General features: G+C 42.6%; 1 protein-coding gene and 1 long non-coding RNA gene across 2 annotated transcripts; one reads left to right on the top strand and one right to left on the bottom strand.

The window, feature by feature from the left end:
* Positions 1-2,559: 2,559 nt before the first annotated feature.
* en2a (engrailed homeobox 2a) lies at positions 2,560-7,020 on the bottom strand. Its single transcript, XM_020652072.3, has 2 exons — positions 6,139-7,020; positions 2,560-4,405 (listed from the first exon to the last, which is right to left on the bottom strand). The coding sequence occupies exons 1-2, from the start codon at positions 6,626-6,628 to the stop codon at positions 4,086-4,088; spliced, it is 810 nt and encodes a 269-aa protein (XP_020507728.1). The 5' UTR covers positions 6,629-7,020; the 3' UTR covers positions 2,560-4,085.
* Positions 7,021-7,413: 393 nt separating this feature from the next.
* LOC136177200 (uncharacterized) lies at positions 7,414-13,197 on the top strand. The gene is made up of 2 exons (XR_010664838.1): positions 7,414-8,397; positions 11,150-13,197. It is a non-coding gene; the product is annotated as an uncharacterized lncRNA (long non-coding RNA).
* The last annotated feature ends 6,089 nt before the right edge of the window (positions 13,198-19,286 follow it).

The following is a 19,286-nucleotide window of genomic DNA, read 5'->3' as shown; positions in this document are numbered from 1 at the left end:
CCAAGGTGCTTTTGTAGGAAGGAGGGCTCAATGTGAGCAGGGGACAAACCAGTCCACAAAATACTCATTTCCTTTGCATGTTAGGTGCCCTAGTGGGGCTTCACACGGGGGTCACTGACAGCCTCTGGGGGTAGATTCTTTCCCTCCTTTTCGTTGTTCTTAATGAAATCTGTTGCTCGCCTTTTCAGAGGCCTCCTGTGTACAGTACGAGGACTCGCTAATGTGCTGAGTTTGCCCAAAAAGAAAGTTTGTTCAGACTCTGTTTATCCGGCACCTCGTGTAGAAAAAGGTAAAAAGTAATTCTGTCCACCTCTCATTCTTGCCCAAAAAGTTCAGTCACTGAGCCACGGCATTAACTTGTATTCTAACAAGATTAAAATATATTCGTCCTGGGGATTAGCATAGTTAGGTGTCCTTTTTTGCCTCTCTTTTCCCCCTCTGCACTGGTGCGGTGACAGTGGGTCTTTGATCTGTGTTGCGAGGCAAGAGTCCTGGCTTGGACCTAGCCATTCGAGTGCCAAGTGTGAAATTGGCCTGATGTCATCCCCATTCTTCACCTTTTTACATCTTTCACCACTTTAATTATGTTTCCTCCACAAAAGCCCGGGCACCTCTGAGCAGATTCCTCCTCTGGCCGGACGGAGGAAGCGTTTAGAAAACTGTGGGTAAATGACACAGTAGGGGAAAAGGGGGGTTGGAGGAGGTGGTGGTGGTGGTGGGAGAGGTCATAGCGGGATGGGGGGCTCTTTTGTGTGAGGAGGTAAGACACTGATACTCTCCTGATGTATCCTCTGCTCACTTCCACTTTTGCTCAGCAGCACAGATTCTCCACTCCAGACTTTTTTATTCTGGATGTTTTTGCATCCACTTGAAGAAAGAAATGTCTGTTGTCTGACTGGATGACTTGTGATTCATGCTCTAAATAAATTATTCTTTTTTTCACAGCAGAGAAACACTTTTCTGATCCACTTCTGCTCCCTTGACCTCCTGAAGCTCAACCTGGAGAGGACTAATACTTCTCCAATCATTTTTTTTTTTTTCTCGTTCCAGGCGAATGTGCCCATGCGTGTTCAACCCGCTCGCAGCTTTTTCAGCTATTGTTCATCATGCATTGGTGTCCCTAACTGAACTTCGGGGAGCTTTCTCCCTGCTCTGTGAATATTTTGATGAAGGTTCCTATTGAAGGAGCAAAAAAAAAAAACAACAACGGGGGAATGTGTGCATGTGAGGAGGCAGGAGACCTGAATGAAGTGTGTGGAGACGTGAGGAATAAAATAAAAAACTATGATAGTAAAAAAAAATGTGTGCCGAGTGTGAGGGAGAGAGAGAGTAAGAGTTGGTGAGTGAGAAAGCTGTGTGGAGAATGGGTTAGTGAGGGGCGGGAGAGGAGGGAGGAGGAGGGGGGGGGGGGGACCAGCCACCTGCAGCCATGACAGGCTTTGACCTTCATTGCTCTCTCTCTCTCTCTAGTGTCCCCCCACCTTCGCCTCCTCCCTCCCCCTCTCTCTCCCCTTTCGACTCTCATTTCTGCCCTATGATAGAAGCCCGGGCTCCCTTTCAGAAGCGGCGAGGAAGACTGACCGTGGTTGGAGACAGAGCTGGGAGCAGCTCTATCCGCTCCGATGCTATACTCACTGTCCGTTAGACATGGCGTTTCAAAGACTAGCGGTGCAAGTATGGAAATGCAGATCAGGCATTGTTGAGGGAAACATGCCTGGGAATTGTTCAAGGCTTTCCCCTTGCATAATGTTTGGATGCTTTTCTGAAAAAAAAAAAAAAAAAAAAAATGTTTTAATCTGCACACCCGTGAACGTGATCCTCCGTGAATGTCGATCCCAGAACGAGTGGGCGTCTGCGTGGAAAGTGTTGTCACGCTGTGCAGAATGATAACGTTTGTCATACGATTTGTGAATTTCTGACATGTTTGAAAGCATCATTGTAAACATTTTTTGGACGATTTGAGCACTTTGTGTTGTCCACAGATAAATGTGACAGCGACGTGTTTTTGTGTATAATCTTCAAGGTTTTATTTACTCTTTTGCAGTTTTTCAGGAGGCAGTTAATTACACAATTAATACATGATACAAAGTATGTACATTTATACCAAAGAATACTTCCAACGTAAAATAAAAAATAGCATTGTATTCTACAACTCTGTGTTGTAATTTCATTTAAACATGTTCATATATAGATAGATATAGACGCTGATGAGTAGATTCAATATGTCGTACCAGCAGTTTTTCTCATAAAGGCATTCAACTTCTTGAATAGTCTGCATTTGAAGTAATACTGCTTCTCTGATTCGGCACAGTCACGTTTCAGGAACAAAAAGTTCACACCTGAACTTTAAGGCAAAGTGTGTTTCTGTTTGGTGGATTTTAATTCACACACACTTTTTGCAGATACACAACAAAAACACTTTGAAAAGGCAGAAAAAGTCCACAATTTGGTATATGGATACAGTCAGCGACAACTTGAACTCCATCATACTTTCCCCGTCGACAAAGACCAGAGTTTAGAAACACAGTTATTTTTTTCCACACACCCCCCTCCCCCCCCCCCCCCCCCCCCCCCCCACCCCGAGTACAACAGATTGCAGCTTTCATGCAAAGGCCCCATAAACTATTTTTCATTCACAAGAAAAAAGAAAACCAAAGAAGTTATTGCAAGATAAACAAGCAGTGTAAACACCTCAGATATCTACTCTAAAGCAACACTGGTCATTGGATAGATTTTTTTTTCTCAATATAATCTATATAAATACACATATGAAGTCCTTTCAACAACGATAAGAGATGTCCAACATGTGGAGTACACTCACTGACTGGATTGTTCCTTTTGAATGATATATGGATATGTGATAAAAAAAACTGTATATAGAGAAAGATTTGACAGAAAAACATCCAATAAGCTGCGTTTAAAGACTCTACTCGGAATGCGTAAAAACGCGTGTCATCATTGTCTCTATGCTACAGAGTTTGTTTCTGTGACTTTTCAAGGCAGCGTCATAGCCTCCAATGCGTCCAGCTACAACGACATGATTCATATTGCTATTTTAAAAAACGAGAATAGCTGCACTGATGCGTTATTGGCCAAACGAATGAAACGCACAGATTTGTTTTAAAGGCGATGAGACGAGCACACACACACACGCACACACGCGCACGCACACACACACAAGTAAGCAAAGCATCCCTTTTTAGTGACGTGACGTGTGTAATCAAATCCAAACCCCTCTCTCTCTCTCTCGGTCACTTATTATAAAGTGTTTGTGAATTTATTTCTGTTTTTAAAAAAGCGTATCAAAATCCAAAATTCTGCCCAAATGCGTCTGACTCCTCCTGGCAAAGTCTCCTCTCTCTTGTCCGTTTGTACACGGAACACAACAAAGGAAAGCAAAAACAAAAGCGTGGACATAAAACACTCGTGTTGGCATTTATTTAAATTCACAGTAGCCTTGGATGCAGCAGAAAAATATTCTTTGGACTTGAGTTTTGTTCGCCTCGCTGACAGGTGGAAGCGTCAGTTCGTTTGAATGCAAGTGCACGATGACAATCATGGTTTAGCAGTATAGGCCTATATAAAAAAACATGGAGGGGGGGTTAACATGTGAAGCTACCTCCTGGAGAGGGGAGGGGAGGGGGGGGGGGGTGACAAACAATGAAAACATACCTTTATACAACATCTTTTATAGACGTGATATTGCAGAAATATCTCTCTTATTTTTTTTTAAAAGAATTTAATGCTGGTATACTCTACACACACTGGCCCTTTATTCGATGAAATTATTGCATTGTAGGCTTCACGAAAACCTCCCGTAGAACGAAACATCGCTATAATATTCCTATAGGAGCCTATAGAGAGCTGTGGTGCCTTTAAATGTCCCTGTAGGGTCTCTGTACCATGTGTGTCTTGTTATGGGCCCTTGGTGAATCTGTAGTGATAGTCATAGAATTTCTGGATATTTCTATCTGCTGTGGTGTCGTTAAATACTCCTGTATGGTGTGATATCTCTGTATAATCTATCATAGGATGACTATAGGTCTCTTTTCGTCGTGGAGGCTGCTCTGTGACTTCTCTGGAAATCAATCGCTGTCTGATTTTTCGTCCTTCGACGACACGGTGGCGTGATTGTACAGTCCCTGTGCCATCAGGTGCAAGGCCAGGTTGTTCTTCGCGCCGGTGGCCTTCTTGATTTTGGCTCTCTTGTTCTGGAACCAGATCTTGATCTGGGACTCGTTCAGGCCCAGCTCCTGCGCCAGGTTCTGCCGCCTCTGCTCGGTCAGGTAGCGGTTCGTCTGAAACTCCGTCTTTAGTCTCTGCAGCTGCTCTGCTGTGAAGGCCGTCCGTGGTCGCTTGTCCTCTTTGCTGGTCGTTTTCTTCTTTGGTTTACGAGATCTTGGCCCTGTAGTGGAAGAGGGGGGTGTGGGGGGTGGAGGGGGGTCACAGTCACATAGAAATTGGTAAATATGAATCCGAAAATCATTTTACAGGCACCGTTTGCTTTAGTAGAGCTTTCTATGAATAAGACAAATCACGAATAAGTTTTCCTCATTAAAAACACATCACGTACACCTACTCTACTATATTGTAGACTACTAAAGTTCACTTTTCCTCTAAAATAGCTGCTTCAAATCTGCTTTGGAAGGAAAACTCAGAGCATATTTAATTACCAAAAAATCGATGTAAACAAGATTTTAAACCAATGTCATTAGGAGCTGTTAAAAAATCCTCCAGAAGAAGTTTAATTCGTGAAGCATTTTTGTCTCATTTGTTACAAAAAAAAGCAAAATGTTGACACATCCACTGAAAAAAACAACACACACCCAAGAAGCAGAAAGCTCCCCTCCCTCCCTGTTTCTATCCCTCTTCCTCACTTACACACATGCGTATACGTGCGCACTCACACAAACGCAAATAATATGGAATTTTGAACCAATAGGACAGGAGTAGAAAAGCCGATCAGTAAGTGTGTTGCTGGTTAAAAAACACAGGGCTCATTTCAGTGCTGTTACATCTTTTGTGGGTCACTTGAAAAAAAAGAAAAAAAAGCTCCTCAATGGAGCAAAACGTGAGCCGAATGTGAGCAGCACACATTAGATCCACATTAATTTTCCATCTGGATGGAGGCCTGTTTTAGGGGAACTTTTGGACAAGCGCGCCTCCAAACAGAGGAAACACATTCATTAAAGGACACATCGGTGCAGGCCTGAGTCTCTCCATACTGATGAATCAGCGTGTGTACATCAAAACTGTGCAGCTACAACTCGTAGTAGTCTCCTACGCCACTCCATAGTGCGTTACATAATGCATGAGAACAAGTTGTACTCCACTTTTCGATGGATACTATAAGTTAAACACAACACATGTCCGTCTCCCCTGCATGCAGAGAAGTTAAAGCATCTGTTTTCTTCAAAATAAAACTTAACTCAGCGACATATGGGGTGAGCTGTGCAGGGCGAGCCTCCATTGCTCTAACATGCATTTTTAATCCACCCCAAACAGAAAACAGCCACGACACCAAAACTGAATTATTTTTCGAAGCTACACGTGATGCAGGAGACGAAATAAACCCTGTCAGCGTGCATGTTTAGTAAATATAAGAGCCCAATATGATCATATGTAGCCTACTAATAAACCCCGAGGTAAATCCAAAGTTCCCTCACTGAAAGGCAATATTTTAGTACAGAATAATCACGTGCGTAAAAAGCTTTTTAAATATGTTGGTCTGTGTTTTTTCGAGCAGATGAAGTTTAATTATTTAGAAAAGTGTGGATGTTTTATTCTTTGAAATTATATTTTCTCTTTCTCACAAACGAAAAAAATGCTACTCTCACCAGAAAGCCCATTTATTTAATTTAATTTAATTTTTAGCTTTCATATTTTTCTACATTAAGCATGTTGTGTGTGTAGTTTGTCATGGGGTCTGTGTTTTGTGCACAATCGCTTATTTCTTTTTTTAAAAATCAGACTGCTTAAATATTTAGTAAATCGTCAGTTCTCGCTGCACAGTTACGGTTCGCTTCACTCAGCTCGGGAGAAGTCGGTCAAGGCATCCGGGGTCAGTGTTACGGGGTATTTCAGGTTACCGAGAATAACGAATAGAGTAAAAAAACAACAAAAAAAGCATGCACCAACCTGAAGAAGGCCTGTCCGAGTATCGGGTGCAGTAGACCCAGGCCGGCCACAGCATTGGCTTAGACTGGGCCGGGTTTGAGCTGGCTTGGGAACTGTCTGAGTCTGAGCTTAGGCACTGGTCTCCGTTCTCCCCGTGGGGTTTCAGAGGCTCCTCGGCGGCTATAGCCGGTTTCTTGGTCCCGGTGACCGTGTGCGGAGTGGAGGTTCCCTCCGCCGGCACCGTGCTCCCCACCGGCTCGGTCTGAGGGGCGGCGGGACTGTTGTGGCTCTCCCGACGCGACGCCAGGCTACTCTCTTCGCGGTTTGCGCCCCCATCCTTTTTCCGCCCGAAATCCGGCCGAAGGATGTTGTCGATGAAGAAATTGGTGACCCGGTGAGGGATCTGCGGGTTCCCCGGCGCCTGCAACAGGGGTAGGATGGCTCTGTTGGATTCATCCGCCGACTCCTGCCGCTCCACCACGTCTCTGTTGCCGTGATCATTTTCTTCCATACTGATTCCGCTTTACTCTCTTTAACCCCTTTATCGCTCTCTCTGCTGCAATAAAAAAAAAATGCAAAGAACTTCTGGGGGGAAATGAAAAAAAAAAAACTGCACGCGTAAAAATAAATAAAAAAATTAACTCAAATTCTAACGAGTGCCCTGGACACCATGCAAAGCCTTGCGATAGTGTCCTCTGAGAAAAGCATACTTTTTCACATGTACTCCCTCACTCTCGGGTTACAGCTGCTATCGTAGAGGGATAACATGTGCCATTTGTGCACCATCCACTCTCTAGTTAGCCGGTTCGAGTGCGCTCAGCAGTGCCTATGCCTAAACTAAACTAAGGGTAAATAAAGAGGCTCCTAAACTGATGCTCTAATACTCTCACTCTGGAGTTTTGTTCTTATTTTCAATACGAGCCCCCCGAGTGACGTTTTCCCACCGTCCTCCCAGACACGTGCCTTTGACCAATGGGAGGGCAGAAACTAGGCCATGTGATGCAGACTCCAGAGCAGTCCACAAACGCCCATCCTCGCTTTAGTAAAGGGAAAGAGTCCCGAACTGACGAAGAAGAAACCTCATTTAAATCCGGTGTGAGCGCTCAGATACTCCCAGATAATTCATGTGTGTTTAAGATGTGTGCAGCTTTACATTTATAGAGTTTTAGTTTGCAAAAAAAAACCAACAACAACACGACGCGCAACAAAATGTGTGTGTTCAGTGAAACAAAGGCAGGTTGAAGCTTGTCAAAGTGGGCTGTGGGGACCCCCGGGGTTCCTGCTTTGCAAGACAGGGAGGGACTCCCATAAAATAAGGAGTAGTACATGTTTACTATGTTGTAATGCAAATGTACCCATCTTGGATGTGCAGAAGTCTCACTCTGACATGTAAAGACAAACACTTTCATGCAATCTAAATTAAAACTATAAAAATAAAACAGCTCGTATGAAGACAAATAAACCTTCTCAAAGTAAAAACGGCCTCATGTGGATGCATTTCTGGATCTTTGAGGTCAACATGTTTGAAATCATGTGTGGAAAAAAAAACATGATGAACAATTGTAAATATCTATCACACAAACTATCAGAATGAGGCTGGATGCTATTTTGAACACCTGTTAGGAGAATTAAAGGAACAAAAAGTCAGTTTGTCCTGGCCAAGGTTACACGCAGAGAAGCACACCTGCTGCGTGGCTCTGTGCTCACATTTGCAAAAAAACAAGATTTTGCAGACGCATTTTTTCCTTGAAATATGAATTGAAGCAGATTGTTTTCTTTTATTTAACCTGGCACAGCAGCTCGCCCTCGGTTTGTTTCATGGATTTTTAGTAGCACTCTGTTTCTGCATGAATTGACAAGTCGCTCATAATTGACAACAAAATGCATAAAAAAACTAAAAAATGTGAGTATCTAAGATGCTCCTGTCTGGGATCAGCGAGCAAAAATGTGCATCAAGTATATTTCCTTATATTCTCCTGCTCGCCTGCCGTGACGCTGCGCTCGGCCAAGAAGTGGGTCCATATCCCTTTAAAAGAAATCAGTGATGCAAACAAACTGTTTTGTGCACGGTGCTCAGGGTACCGAGTCGCGCCAAAGACAAAACTTTGAGTAACTTTGCTGACCAGCGTGAAGTTTGTGTCTCTTGCTCCCAGGACTCCACCAGAGCTGCAGGGACGGATCAGTCGCTGCTCCGCCTGCGTGCTGCTTCAAGCGGGGCTGTGCGTAAAGAAGAGGGGGCACCCAAGGAGGACCAGAGGAGAGGCAGGACTGAGACACTGAGTGAGGAGATCTGAACAATCCAGTCAGAAAGTCACTTTGCTTCTTTTTTTTGTTTATTACTATAACATGCATTGTTAGCTCTTTAGGTGTTTTTGGGGAAGGATTGGAGTTCATCCACATTTCTAAAAAATGATCACATGAGGCTACTTTGTTGTTTAATGTCATTGTTTGGAACCAGAGGCTCATTTTCTGATATGATACGGGGAAGATAATTCAGGTTTATTTCAGATAAAGTGAATTTTAGCAGATAAAAGTTTTTATTTTTATTTTAGGACAGTAACCTGCTGCTCAATCTGTTGTACTAATTTGAAATTTTGGCACAAAAAAACGTTAAAATTTAAGCACGAGATTCTCTGTTAGGTATTGTCTACATTATCTTTGACTTTTTTTTCTTAAATAGCCTTCAGACTTCGTGCATAATAATAACATAAAAGTGCAGTCTAATTAGTTCAAATGTGTTTGTGTTGCGTTTGGATTCTGCCTCCAAACGCGCGCTGACACAGTGACAGCTCAAATGCACACAGGATTAAAAAAGAAGAAGAAAAAACGCCACATCATAAACCCTTCAGGCTGATCTCTGAGCACTATTTTCAATTAAAACTGATTCCGTAGCCTCCTGTCCTGATGTTGCTGCTTTTTGCAAAAAGCCTCGTGTCCTAAAAGTCTACCTGAGCAGCAGCCTCCTATCTGCTCCGAAATCTCTCTCAATGTCCACCTCACAAAAGAACCCATCCGAGCTCTCCCGTCGGCTGCTGCACTGAAAAGTTAGGAGTGAAAGATGTAATTAGACAGGCCACTCTCATGCTGCGATTGTTTCTCACTTGTGAGGGGAAGCGCAGATTAATGTTGAGCGCTAAATAAGCAGCAGACAATGGAGGCACAGACAGGCCGCTACCGCCTGGGCTTGGCCTCTAACCTCCCAGCAAAACAGGGGCTGTCTGGAGGAAATGACACCATCTCAGCCTCTGAATTATAATCAGGGCCTGGGTGCAACATTTGCACACGAAAAGTCGTCTGTGTTAGAATCCCTGGGATCACATTGTCTATGAAAAGTGACAAAATCTGACATTAGCTTCTCTCTAATGAAACAATAAAAATAGATTGGACTGAGCGAGCAGGGCGGTTTTTACGCGCAGAGTTTACCTCTCCAAGATCATCTGCACATGTTGAACCACAGGCTGAGACATGCTCTCACTGTGCAGTTTTAAAAAAATACTCTTAAATACATGACTTCTATGTGTTGATGTGTAGATTCTGCAGTGGACAGGCCTTCTTTAGAGACAGCAATCCAGCTATCAAGGCGTTTTAAATGTCTCTCCTCGTTGTGTTTGGCTTTTATTTGTCTGTGGTGGAATTAAAAAAAGGACAAAACGCGTCCTGTGCCAGAGAGAAAATCCTCCTCATATTGTTCCTGATTTTTGTAGATTGACCCTAAAGTCACACTTTTCCTTCATGTGGATAAAAAAAAACATTCTAGGACAGTCTGCTCTGGTTAGCTAAGGGTTAAATAATGCTGTGTAGATCTCGTTTGATTTGCATAATGCGATATTGTTTTTAAAAAAAGTGTTTAAAATGAAGTTATTCTCGGTTTTAATCACCTTTTTCTAAAGTCTGTGCTTTTCTTTATCGGCCATGTGGCTGCTCAAGCTGAAGACTCGTGTTCACATTTATGTTTTAATGTTTCATTTGTGAGATATTACAAAGAAAAATAACAGTTTTTAAAGGTGCATTTTGCTGAAATGTGGATTGGGTTAGGGTTAGAGATATGAAACAGAAATATGCAACTCTTCTTTGTAAACAATCAACACAAAAGCAGTGGCTTCATAAATTGCATGCACATGCTCATGAAGCAGACAGAAGTGGCCTTTTAAAAAAAAAAAAAGACATGTGGCTGTTATTCAAAGTGTGGAAACTGAGAGTTCACATGTTGCAGCTGGAGATGAAGGACACATTTCTGATGGCCTGCTCTGCCCGCCTTACATTCACACGTTCAACATAAACACTGTTTTAAAAAAATATATATTTTTAAATATTGAACCTGATCAGAAATGTTTTTTTCTTCTAATTTGTTCCCCAGCAGCTCGTCACGTTAGCCCCCAAACATCCAGCAGCATGCAGGTCCATCTCAATCGATGAGAGGACTTTTTCTACAAATGCTGCTTTAATTATTTCATATCACACACACACACACACACACACACACACACACACACACACACACACACACACACACACACACACACACACTCTGCATCTTTAAACACGCTTGTTATATTTACTATTATTATAAAAGTTTAAATTGGAGGGGGGGGGGTGATGATGCAATAATTAGGTCTATTTGCCATTTTTATTATCTACTCTTGTTCCAGGAAAAAAGGGAAACATTGATTATCTGACAGCTTTGAGTAGAGTTAGTGAATCGTTTTCCTCCTCGTTCTCCTTCTAGTTTGTTAATGTAAAAAAAACAATGCATAATCTCTTTCCCCTCCATTAAAGGGTTAAAACTCGGGTTTGACGCACACTTTGCGCATCTGATTTGGTTTCTATGCAGCCTATAAATCTGCACAGATTCTATTTCATATTCACTTATAGCTCTGTGCCCCCTCCTCCTCCTCCTCCTCCTCCTCCTCACACACATACACATTATACACCCCCCCCTCCTACTACTACGATAGATCGTACGCATTGTGCGCATGTGCCCTGTCCTTGAGTTCCTATAACCTATTTTCTTGCTCTGTATTTTCCTTGGTAGGATTGTCTTACACGTCACCAGCGCTCGGTACTATGGAGTACTACAAAAGGTGACGCGCAGAAGAAGGAGGATTTGTGAATGGACGCCGTGATGTGTGCCAGCTCACAGATCAGAGGGCGGTGGGACCTCTGCAGATGCACCCTGAGAGCCCCCCTCCCCTCCCCTCCCCTCCCCTCCTCTCCTCTTCCTCCTCCTCTACCCCACCCATACCCCAGAACCACCCCTCCTCCTCCTCCTCAACTCATCTCTCCCCCCCCCCCCCCCTCCCCGGTCACCATCCCCTCCCTCCCGATGAATGGGGGTCTCTAAGATATCAGCCCTGTCACCATGCAGGGGTCGCCACCAAATCCTCGCGCTTCCTGTGCCTTTCAAAACCTGAAAGCACGTCCCTGCTATTTGAGGATCCTGTATGATTTTTTTTTTGTGTTGCGCTTTTGTGGGCCTGGAAGCTCGACTGCCCCCTGTTTTTCTTTTCTTTCTTTTTTTTTTTTTTTTTTAGATCCCGGGTCAGCCAACAGCACGGCAGCCACACTGGCAAAGATTAGACTCGGGCCTAATTGCGTGGAGTCTACACTGCATGCAAAAAAAGTCCAAATATTTCAGAGCTAAACTTAATTTATGAAGAATTTTAGGATTTTATTTCGGACCCTGACTTTTATAAGTAGGCTACGTAATTGTTTTCCCAAACATGTGGTGTGTTGATCCCAGACTAATCTCCCATTTATTGTAAATTACGTGAGATAAATAGACTTTAATGTGAAACTAATACACTCCTTTGATTGCATTATTACATTTTCCTGTTTTTTGCATTAAATTGCAATATGAGAAACACGCAATAGCTTCATTACGGTGTTGAAATCTTGCTGAAATAGTGACACCAATGCGTAAATATACTCTGAGTTGATCCTCAACCATCTTTGAAATCTTCTAAAAGTACAAAAACGATACGAAACTGAAATGAGGCTTTTATTTGTTAAGAGTTAAAAACGTCGTCACATTTTGTTTTAAAGGTCATTTTCCTCATTTCTCGGTAAATCCAGATTCTCTCTGTGTTCATCTGGCATCACTGTATGTAGATGATGTCTATATAAATGTTGCTTGTTGTGAATGTTTTTTTTTTGTTTTTTTTTCTGCAGAGAAGTCCTCCGGGTCGCTGCACAGCGGACTTTGCAGGCCTCGGAATCTTCCTCTGGTCTGAGCCCTTTATAGGTTTTAATAACTCTTAATCCTCCTGATCGCTGTGGCGTAGATAAGTCTCATTTGAATTGGGATTGTTCTTTCTTCGTCTTCTTCAAACAGAGCTGAGCACAAACAACTGCACCACCCTGAGCGCAATTAAGGCTTCAGCTAAATGAGATGATGCTAATTGAAAGCAGCTGAGACCCCATCAGTAGACTCTGCAATGCTGCTCTGAGAAAAAGAAAAGAAGAACCAGGGAGGGCTTTTTATTTTAGTTTAAATTTTAACGGTTTTTTTAGAGTAAAAATGTGTCTTAAAAAATGTCAAAACGTTGTTTTCCCTTCAAGAGAAAGTTCATTTAAATTCTATATTTTTTAAAAATTAAAAAGTCTAAAGTAAATGTGAGTTCAACTATAAAACTCCCAGATTTATTTTTAGTAGTAGTTAAAGCCAATATTTGCATTTTATTAAATCTTATTTCTGCCTCCCTTATAGAGTATAAAATAATTTTACCAAAATAAAACTAAACAGGACCAGTTTGTTTACATTTTCAGAATAGTTTTTGTCCAATCAACGAGCTGGATTTGAAAGAGACCGAATAAGTATATATCAAAATAAAAAATGATAAGACTAAATACACGTAGAGGTTATTCTAAAAACTAAACCACAAAGGGATAAGAATGAAACTAAAACGGAAGCTCCCTCCTTTCATAATAATCCAGTTATTACGCATTTAAAAAAAATGTGCTTAACGTGAACCACCTTTAAAATAACACAATCTTCTTCTTTTTTTTTTTTTTTTAAAGGTTGGGTAGAAAGTAGATTTAAACAGCACGTCGGTCCTAAAGAGTTACTCCAAGAGCCAATGGCAAAGGGTTAAAAAACAAAACATTTAGGAAACAGACGCTCTGATGTGCGGATCCTTAAATCACATTATCCCTCAAGTTTGCTCTCAGTGACGTCATTGAGTGTAAAACTGGTTGTCTGTTGTAAATGAAAGGGTCCTCATTGAGTTTATTTTTCTGAGTAATCAGCCCACTCAGAGTCGATGACTCAGGAAGGAGTCGTTTTGGTGCTCAACTGGTGTCAGGCCCTCTGCCGAGCTAACTGCAGTTTTCCAGCTGCTCGGTGGACTTTTGTCTTCACGTCTTACTTGTGACAGCAAAGAATAAAAGTGCACGTGGTGGCTATTTCCGTCAGGTTAATGGGTTTACATTCTCAGGCATACACTCTGTAAGTCTGGGCTGTGAGATGGGGGGGGGGGGGGGGGGGGGGTTATATGTTATATCTGAAAGAGAAAAGCCACGCAGTCTAATGTGAAACACCTGATGTGCACTCCGCTTAAAGCCTCTCAACTCTGTGCTCCTCCTGTGCACCCAGGATGCTTCACGGGGTTTGCATGGTCCACATGCCCCCTTGCTGTGCACCTGTCTCCAGCTCCTCCTGGGTTGCGTTTATGAGAAGGCACGAACAAGTGGAGGGGGGGGGGGGAGAGAGAGAGAGACAGGTGGAAAGCACTTGCTGCAGAGTAAACTTTGAGAGCAGGTTGCTGGCAGTGCAGGAGACATTTCTGGAAGTTTTGAATCACCAGACGAACAATCTGGATGCCAAGTTTTCAAAAAGAACGCTGCATGCTTTTCTTTGGTTTCTTTTGATGCACATCCTGCAAATCAGAGATGCTAGAAAACAACGTGTGCAGCCATTTAAACAAGCGTTAAAATGGACAAGTTACTGCTCGATATTCTTTCAAATCAACAAGCTCGACAAGTGTTTGACTTCTGCACAAAAACTCCAACGAGGCAGAGTTTTAAAAGTTCCAAATTTAATGAAATAGTCGCTGCAATGATTTTATTTCTTCCCCGCATGTATTTCCATTTCCCTTCTAAATGGGACAAACAATTCATGTTATGTATCCGGGTCCAGCTTGCAGCTTTAATTATAGTGGTCGGAGGTCACTCATAAGCAGTTATCCGAGCCCCTCTCCCTGTGTGGCATCGCGCCCTGCCCCGTTTAAAACTCGCCAAAATAGTGCTGGACTCCCCTGAACGCTGCCATGTGCACTGGACTCCCTTTCACCCCTCTGGAGCACCTGAGTTGTTTTTACCCCCCAGCCCGTAGGTATGTTGTGAATTTGTCACTTATCAGGGGGGTGGGGCGGGGCAGTCAAAGGCCATTTTAAGGCGCAATAACTTTCCCAGATGGCTTCAGCCTGCCAACTTTGTGCATCTCTCAGCAGCGAGGTGAACAAAAAAAAAAAGGCTTCTTAACGCCTCCTAATGCAGACTAATTAAAACATGGCAAACATCGACCTTTGGTGCATCATAAACACGGCTCATGGCATGATTTGGATTATGCAAATGAAGCCTCCATGATGTGAAAGGATTCCTGTTGTGGTGACTCAGGACATGAAAATACCTTTTCACAGATCAGCTGCTTTGAATTTGGTTTCAGGTTTGTGAGACTCCTGCTGCACAACACTATCTGGACGTTTTTTTTAAATTATTTGTAATATTGTCAACATTTAGTCTGAGTGGTTTGTTCATATTGTGCTTGGACAAACAGATTTTGTGCTCAGGGTGATGATGTGTGGAAATGTTTACCTGCAGAGCTCAAACTGAAACTACAGATTTTAAAGAGCGCTCAGTAAAGGTGTCATCAATAAACCTGTCTCTTCTTATTTCTAATCAATATCTATTAACTGTTTTCCTTCTTGCATACCTTATTTATATTTAAATCTTCTGTTTTAACGTCTCATTTCATCGCTCTCTCAGAACTCTTCCACATTTTGTTTCATGTCTGCATGTTTATTTTGATGCTTCTGTCTACATGTGCTTTCACATCTGATCATGCACACATGTCTAGTTTGTGTAAACAGTTTGTGTATGCATCCTGCAGAAATGTTTTTTTCTTATTTGCACACACGACATTATTTGATGATGAGATGTTTTTAGAGCCTGTGTGAAGCACTCTGGTGTCTAAAAGGTGCGTTATAAATAAACGTGTCTTACCTGTGCTTCCTGTTTCAGTGTTTTTTTTTTAAGTGTGCATGTAGTTTGTGCTTTGTGTTGTTTTTCAGTTTTGTAGTCCAGATTGTTTTTTTTTGTCTGTAATGTTCGATGTGTTTTAAAGGCACATTTCAACAATCCTGTAAGAACAGTTAAAAATGCTCCAGACGTCCTTTTAATAGTCAAAACAGTAAATAACTAGATGAATATTTCAATAAGGACGCTTCACTGACACAGCTAAAGCTCCATAAACCGAGCTAAGCTTCAAACCTGTGAGCAAATCTTCATATTTGATTATTTATAGGGCTCTAAGTAATCATCCTGCGGTGTCGATTCCAGCCCTCTATCTGTTAGTTTTTCACATTTTGGTAGTCTTCCTCTCGGGACAGATCATGCAATGGAAAGGCTCACCTTGATTTATTCCATTACCTTCCTTATTATTATTATTATTATTATTACCATTACCCTGCTTGATTTCCAGACTCTGATCTGGGCCGTGAGATGCACAGGGTGTGTTTCATTTACACTGGGAAGGATTTGTTTGGCTATGTGCATAATGTGCCGTCACCTCAGGTTCATGCTGTCATTGGTATTATTGTCCTGCTTGGAGGAAAGAGGAGGGTATATACAGGAAGGGCACACGAGGCTGAGCACGCTGACTGAACTGATAAATCCCTCTGACACGTTGTTTACACTCTTGTATTTGTATTCTGTTATTCCCCCTGTGTGTGTGTGTGGTTTTTTTAAGGTGGATTTTTTTGCTTTAATTCTTTTGTTTGTGCTCTGATTTCTCCCAAAGAGCTGCAGGACTTCTCTCAGATGCAAACACACAAAGAAAAAGGTGTGCTGGGTTCAACCCCAGACAGAATTTAGTGTGTGAGTGTGTGGAGCAGCCCTGGTCTGCCATTTGAATGGGATCTGAAAGGTAATTTGAGCTAAAATGGAGCCCACTTCACTCACTCAGCCCCCCCATGGCATCCTCGCTAATTCATTATTCCTGGCCCGGCTCTGGGAAGAGGCAATGAGAAGAGGGCAGAGAGGACAGGAGTGGACCCAGCTCTGGTGTAATGAAGACTCAGTAGACCTAAACGGCCCACACACACACACACACACACGTAATATCTTTCATTATATATCTCAGGGAGAGCGGGACATTAATGCCACTCAAGACCTTTTGGCAGAGAAATAAAGAGTGTGCAGTGATTTTTATCCACACTCAAAATCCATTTCATTGACCTTTTCTATCATGCATGTGACTCTGCCTGCTCTCTGCAGTGTGAAATAAATATTCCAAGAATAATATTCAAGCCACTGTTTAATAAATTATCTTTCTTTTTTTTTAAATCTGAATTTTAATGCTTTTCAGTGATTTAGCATTAAAAAAAGATGTAAATGTTCTCTGAAGTTGTCTCCATCTTTGGTGTGTAACCTGCGTGTGTATTAATGTATATCAAATCAATAAAGTGACTGTGTTTAGTCTGCAAGATGTGGAGGTTTATGTTTAGTCTCCATGACATTAGATGGTTTTTATGAGATATGCCCAGGCGGTGCAGTTTCCTGTCCCACCACTAGGGGTCCATAGATGTCACGGTGATAATGTCCAGACAAGCAGAGAAGGATAAATACTGTCATCTGGTGGTAACAAAAGCAATCACTGTTCAGAGGACTCCTCTGTAATCTCATTTTTGGAACTTCCTGCTCTCTGTGACTCATTCAGCGTTTACAACAAGGAGTTAAATCGAGGTGCAGGAGCGAGACTCTAAACAAACACTGCACGCTCAAGATGTGTGTGTAAATATTTTTAAATGTGTGTTACAGGCATGGGGAGAGAGATGACAGCCGAGAGGTTCAGAGGACGTAAACGGGATCTTGATCCCCTGAAGTCTGAGTCTTAGACTGCAGGATGACCCCCCAGAGGTGAGAAGAAATGTCTCCTTGCTCACATGACTGTTTGAGGTCTGCTTCTGTTTATTTCATATCTGACATTCAATGATTTTAATTACCCAGATTATTCAATAACAACTTCCCCTTTTGGATCTTTATTCTTTACTTTCTCAATCTGTGAGCGAAGAAATACACACATTATATATTTAGCTTTACCCCTGATCATGTTTTCATCTGGGCTGTGCAGGATTTTTGTGATGTGGTGGAGGTGAGAGGGGGAGGGGGAGGGGGGGCTCTCCACATCCTGGCTTCCTCCCTCACCTGTTTAAGCTTCAAGTAATCCCTAAAATCTCACCTACAACCTCTAAATAACTCTATCCTCATCCTCCATTATCTCTTCTTTCTTTTCTTTTGGTTCTTTGTGAAGCGTCTCTGAGTATTCAGAAAAACGCTACATAAGTCTAATATATAATTATTAATATTTTTTATAATATGTTTAATTCCTTTCTCAAACAAGTCAGATTCTACTTGAAACGTTTAAAGCATCTTAAGAAGTTGAATTTGACGGACGGTCCCCTGACATAGCCCCTCCTTATTAAGGCCGATCTATAGAAGCAGAGGTTCAGGGGACTTTATTTGAACCTGAAGTTCCAGGACCAGTGCAGACCAAAGTATGGAAGTCAGGTCACTGTCTGAGTACTGCTGATGTGACCTGGAGCAAGGCAGCAAACCCCCAACAGCTCTGGTGTAGCAGCCCCAGTCTGACATCGCTCCACTAATGCATGTTCTGTTTGTGCGTGTGTGTGTCTCGGGCATATTTGTCAAAAAAAGTGTAAAACCAGAATGGTGGGCAACAGATAAAGCTGTCCTGAAGCAGCGGAGAGTAGATCCCTAAAAAATGAGAATTTTAGGCTTTCAAATGAGGCGTTTTTCAGCCTGCAGGAACTTTTTCATAGTTCTAGGAACTGTTGGAACCCTCCCTGTTTTTTAATTGATTCCTCACCGCAGGAACTATGAAAAGTTTAAGTTCCTAGAACAACGTTTAGAGGAACCTTTTTAGCTCCTGCTTCAGAGTAGGTACTCTCCCTACTGTGCACGGTGATTAGTCGAACACAGGAGCCAACCGCCATTTTTAAACATCACTGTAAACGTTTGCCAGTTTTAACGGTAAATAACCGTCTGTAAAAACTCTTAAACTCATTAAAAATGGAATGAAACCCGGACAAATGGACCGACGACGAGGTCCAGGCTTATTGAGGGTTTAAGCAGGAAGTACAATGTGCTTTGACTCGTCAATCCAGAAAATGAAAACCTTTGCTTTTTTATTTTCTAGCAGTAAATTAGGTGCATGAATTTAAAGGCTCGATATCATCAAATCTTAAGACGTAACCAAAACACAAAGGTGCTGCGTGGAGATGAAATTGGACCGCCTCGCAGACAAACCTACAGACGGCTCAAATCAATAGCTCAGATTGGCCCGGGCCTGTCTGCCTGCTCGCCTTGATGGAAACGCACGTGGAGGAAGAGGAAGACACAGCGAGGGCAAAGAGAGAGAGAGGGGGAGAGGAAGGGGGGGGGGGGGGGTTCTTTTGGCAAAAGAAGGAGCTCTAATGGAGTCTTTCAGTTTGCCGTGGCTGGAAATGAAAGGAGGTTGAAGCCTGGCCAATTATTCGGCCGGAGAAGAGGAGGAGACGGAAAGAGGAAGGAGAGAGGAGACGTGGCGTGTGGCGCCTGATGGATGGATGGATGGATAGATCGGTGGATGGATAAATGGATGGATGGATGGATGGATGGGTGGATGGATGGATAACATAAATAGATGTACAGAGCGCCTCTCACAACGAGGAGTTCATTCAGAATAGCCCTCAGATATTGGCCCCACTCCCAGAAATTTCCCCCAGTGCAAAAGGTTAACTGTCAGTCCCCCGCTAGGTATAAATAGAAGTCTGCCCTCCAGAAAGGCGTGTTCAGAGAGGGGGTAGACAGAGGAAGGGGATGAGGGGAGGGAGGGGGGGCAGTTCCTCATGATCCCAGTGACATGAAGGGGGCGGGGGTTGGGGGGGTAGTTT

This window comes from Labrus bergylta, chromosome 20 (genome assembly GCF_963930695.1).
Source record: "Labrus bergylta chromosome 20, fLabBer1.1, whole genome shotgun sequence".
NCBI classification, from domain to species: Eukaryota; Metazoa; Chordata; class Actinopteri; order Labriformes; family Labridae; genus Labrus; species Labrus bergylta.
Note: the sequence above shows the minus strand (reverse complement) of the source record. Positions and strands in the feature narration are given on the sequence as shown.

Bases quoted from the DNA above. Each gene is read 5' to 3' on its own strand.
- en2a (XM_020652072.3), bottom strand. From the start codon at position 6,628: ATGGAAGAAAATGATCACGGCAACAGAGACGTGGTGGAGCGGCAGGAG. The intron at 4,406-6,138 runs GTTGGTGCATGC...CTTCCACTACAG, and splicing joins CTCGGACAGGCCTTCTTCAG to GGCCAAGATCTCGTAAACCA.